Source organism: Ceratina calcarata, unplaced genomic scaffold (assembly GCF_001652005.2).
Source record: "Ceratina calcarata isolate Rehan_Ccalc_2016 unplaced genomic scaffold, ASM165200v1 scaffold211.2, whole genome shotgun sequence".
Taxonomy (NCBI): Eukaryota; Metazoa; Arthropoda; class Insecta; order Hymenoptera; family Apidae; genus Ceratina; species Ceratina calcarata.
This window is the reverse complement of record NW_017142786.1, coordinates 988,900-993,273: the sequence shown is the minus strand read 5'-3', so window position 1 is coordinate 993,273 and position 4,374 is coordinate 988,900. Positions and strand designations below refer to the sequence as shown.

The following is a 4,374-nucleotide window of genomic DNA, read 5'->3' as shown; positions in this document are numbered from 1 at the left end:
AACTATTCACTTCAGTGGTCAAACGACAGCACATGATAAAATGTAAATGTCTGGTATATAGTATGTATGAAAAAAATATTATATTTATTGTACAATATGTTTTTTCAATATGGATATGCATGAAGCATCTAAATTGTACGATCTATTTACTTAGATCGTACATTTAGATAGATTGAAAATATTCAATTACTATAAACTGTTATTCTGCATCAGGAGCAATCAGTGCATTGCATTGCTTCATTTGAGTCGCTTTCCTTTTACAAACTACTTGATCCCGTTCGAGCTACTCGGTTTATTCGAGCCAGTCGGTTTCTTCCGATTCTTTCAGCTGCTCAGTTCTTTCAAGTACTCGGATCGGATCGATTATTCGCGAGCATTTTGATACCCCTAGTACCTACATATATGCATCTTTAGATTTCTTATAAGTATTCGGAAGGAATGGAATCTAAATCTTTAAATATTAGAATCGAAATAAATAAACCAGCCTTGCATATTATAAATATTTTTCAGAACAGAACTGGAACACGTATGCACCAACGTTATCTTCATTCATTTCCAGTCATAAAGCACTGTGCATATTTTTATATGTACACGAATGCTATAAAATTAATGATCGTACATACCCTTCTTTTAATACGATCGGCTGTTCCTCCCGAGTGCTCGTCCGTTGTTTGGCGATGGTACTGCTGCTGCCAGTGGATATCAACTCGAGGAATTGCTTAACAGCTTGTATGTGCCTGTCCGTGTAAAATTCTCTGAAAGAGTAATCTATAAATAATATACGAAATCTGTTAGTTCGCAGTTATAAATTACCGGCGAACGTTACTCGTTTATACCTGTATACGCATTCCATATACTCCTCCTTACAAACACTACCTGCACCGCCCCTGCAACTCACCAAGTTACCCAGGCTCTGAATCGTCTTAGAGATTAACGTCAACGTTCTATTAGTCTGAGAATCCTGCAACGAAGACGACTACGTTCACTACATACGATAGACGGACAGACCTGTCGGTTTCTCTTAACGATAATCTTACAATTTGTTCGGTAGTAATATCGAATAATCTTGGACCCAATATCGCAGGCGCAAAGAATCGTAAAAAAATAAATCCGCTGATCACCGAATATCTTACTTCCTTGTTTTTCGGGAAGTGGGTTGCCGCGAGTTCTCTCAAACACCAAAACATCTCGCACATCAACGGTGGGCACCGTACGCCGGACGTTGTGATAGCGGTGAACACTCTCTCGACGTACTCCTGTTGAACAAATTAATTTAATTATCGGTTGAAGCGCACATGAGCAAATCCCGGCCCTCCACTTGTTTTGATCAGGGCCCTAATTCTATTTCTAGATAATAAATAATCTATTTATAAATAAATACAGTAATCTCCATATATGGCCACTGATCGCGACCGGGCGTGGTCATATATCCGGAGGGGTTGATCGAGGGGGAAAACATAAAGTACTGTGAGAGAGACAAGTGCGATTGAAATCTGATCTTGAAATAGCGGAGAATATGGCCTTGAAAAAGAAATCTCTGACACAATAATTGCCCTACTGAAACAAACATTTTGCTTCCTTCCACATTTTGCGTATCATTAAAATCAATGAAGATGTTTAAGATGTGACCGATATACAGGGTGAGTCAGTAAGAAATACCATTTAAAATTATCTAAATGACTTACTGATTTCATTATAAAATTTTCCCATTGTCAAAACATAATGATAAAGTCATAATGAAACTTCATCATTAAAATGGATTTATATATAATATGTTTCGATCAGTGATGTTACCTCTTAATATAATTGATATTAATAATAATCACACTGCGGATTTTATTCAATTATAATAAAATTGAATCAGAAAAAATGATAAATGTAACGTATAAGACAATACATAATATCGAAAACTGATCATGTGACAAAATGTTTAAATGATCTAACAAATATTTATATAGATACATCTTTTCAACTGATACCATAAATGTTTTATTTTGCATAAAGATCCGCAGTCTAATTATAATAAATAAAGTAAATCTTATTCGCATACTTTTAAATTAGTTAAATTCGTCTGAATCGTGTTGGCGTCCTTCACCCTCGATGGATCTATCTCGCATGGCTTCTTTTCGGAGAAAACTTGTTCCATAGCGGGTCGAAGCGTGCTGTGCAAGTAGTGAAGACCCGCCAGTCTCATACCCTCGTCCATCATTTTGCTCACTAACGTGTTACCACGAAAAATTGTCGTCGGGTCGCTGCAAATAATGAAAGCATCGATTATTAGTAGACAATGAATTTTATGTATATTATGTAATTTTATGAGTATGTACAAATCGTGAAAAATATATAAATAGTGAACAACAATGCATAAAATGATGTTTAAAGAATTAAAGGACACTAATGATTATAATTTCCAAAATTTGTACTTTCCAAGTTCTATCTTGCATAAAAATCCGCAGTCTAATTATCATAGTTTTGCAAATGATTTTCAATGGGAACACCCAAAATTCAAAGCAGAAAGACATTTCATTTGTATTTATCAGGCTCTTTCACGTTAAGGTTGTATGAGCCAGTTGTAAGATCCAAAAGTTTAAGACGGCCAATAGAAGAAATGATAATTAGTAGTAAGATTTATAAAATTGTTCGACCTACTTTTCTCGGTTATAAGGAATTTTTAACGCATGACTTCTAATATTCTAATGTATAGTTTTGGCATATTTTGATTGGACTATACGTGACTTGCAACTGTCTACATTGTCTACATGTCCTATAATTCGTTTTATTGTATGTCTTAAATAATATCCTTGAAATTAACATTATTTCAACATATAATATTCTTAAATCATGTATTAAGAATTATACAAAATTACAAAATTCTGTCATTGTTGCATTCATATTTTTTCATGAATGAAATCAAAATTCTGTGATTCGACATAAGATTCAAGATGTAATAACTGTTCTAATAGATTCTCAAAATTTCAATGCTTTGTCATTGTTTTTATACAAGGATTCATATAAGCTTAAACAATTCTTAATGCATTTTTTGTTAAGTCATACGATAGGTTTTAGAAACGATTTTCAATCACCATACTGGTAGCTTAGTGTTATATTCTTATTATAAAATAATATAAAGACAAAATTGAGTAAATCGTAGGAGTAATGTCGCACATTTTATGTATGTATGTGATGCATTGGATTAGTGTTGTCTCTGTAATCGTCATTTAATTTTAATTAGTGTTTAAGGTCGGAAATCTCATTAAGGCACGATGTATATTTTTACTTACGTCAATTTCGAGATTTCATGACTAGCTAAAGCACGCATTACGGAAACCAATTGTCCGTAATGTACCAACAGCCTAACCAACGGTTGGGCAGCTTCCATTTTGCTCGCCACGATTTCGCCGAGGATATAAACAGCGGACGACGTTATTGGCTGGACGTTGACACTTTGTAATAACAAATTCCTAAGCCTATCGTACATCGCCGATGGGAAAACATGATCCGCCGTGTAATGTACCTTCAGCCTCAGTGATCCTAAGCATGGAACAGCACCGGGTGGTGTAGAACTGTTCGAGATTTTACTTGGACGATGTTTCACCGCTCTAGGTTGCAGAAAGTACCTGTTATCGAACATTAAAAGTAGATCTGTAGTATTACTGTGATAACTACGTGAATCTTGATATCAAAGTTTCAGTTCTCTGTATTTTGTCGACAAAATACGATTGAAAATGTAATAAAATAAGATTAATTTGTCAATTCACTGATTAAAAAATCTCTGATATTCCCTGAACTGCGATGTACATTAAATAATTTTCTTAAATCTTTTTATAGAATAAAAGGATAGAATTTTTTAAAGATTGTTAAAGTTGTGAGTTTTCTATATTTAAACACAATGAATTAAAATTTACATATTACTTAACTTCCACGTTCTTAATATAAATGATGCAAAGAACATACCACGCGGTTGTTGTACTGGTCGGCTGTTTTTGTAGACCCTTTAAGGTAACTCTAACTTCACCGAGGAAAGCTGGCTGCTCTCCCATACCGGGAGACGCATGCCACAAGCCTACAACTACTTCGCCCACTTCTCCTCGCTCGACAGGATAATGGGAGATATCCTTCTCTTTGGATTCGGTTATTTCTGGCTGTAACGAAGATCGAACGAATTTAATAACTGCACCGAAGACACCACAGACATCGTACTTACCTCGAAGACGAATATCTCATTAAAATATGGGGATACTGTTTTCTTCTTAATTTTTGTGCGCTTTAATACTTGTTTACCATTACTATAAATGACCGTAACAGTTGCAAACGGATCACAGCCACCATTCTTTACAGTTAACTCGCTACATTCTATTATCCTGGAAAAATAAT

At 34.8% G+C, this 4,374-nt stretch overlaps 1 protein-coding gene across 6 annotated transcripts in view; it reads right to left on the bottom strand.

The window, feature by feature from the left end:
• RasGAP1 (Ras GTPase activating protein 1) overlaps positions 1–4,374 on the bottom strand; it is a 17,690-nt gene that overhangs the window by 8,963 nt on the left and 4,353 nt on the right. For all 6 annotated transcript variants that reach the window (XM_018020027.2, XM_018020028.2, XM_018020029.2 and 3 more), the window contains exons 4-10: positions 4,205–4,361; positions 3,955–4,142; positions 3,282–3,617; positions 2,051–2,252; positions 1,038–1,256; positions 837–961; positions 624–755 (exon numbers count right to left, since the gene is read on the bottom strand). In XM_018020027.2, the coding sequence (XP_017875516.1) occupies positions 624–755; positions 837–961; positions 1,038–1,256; positions 2,051–2,252; positions 3,282–3,617; positions 3,955–4,142; positions 4,205–4,361 (1,359 nt within the window). The remainder of the gene's footprint in view (positions 1–623; positions 756–836; positions 962–1,037; positions 1,257–2,050; positions 2,253–3,281; positions 3,618–3,954; positions 4,143–4,204; positions 4,362–4,374) is intronic.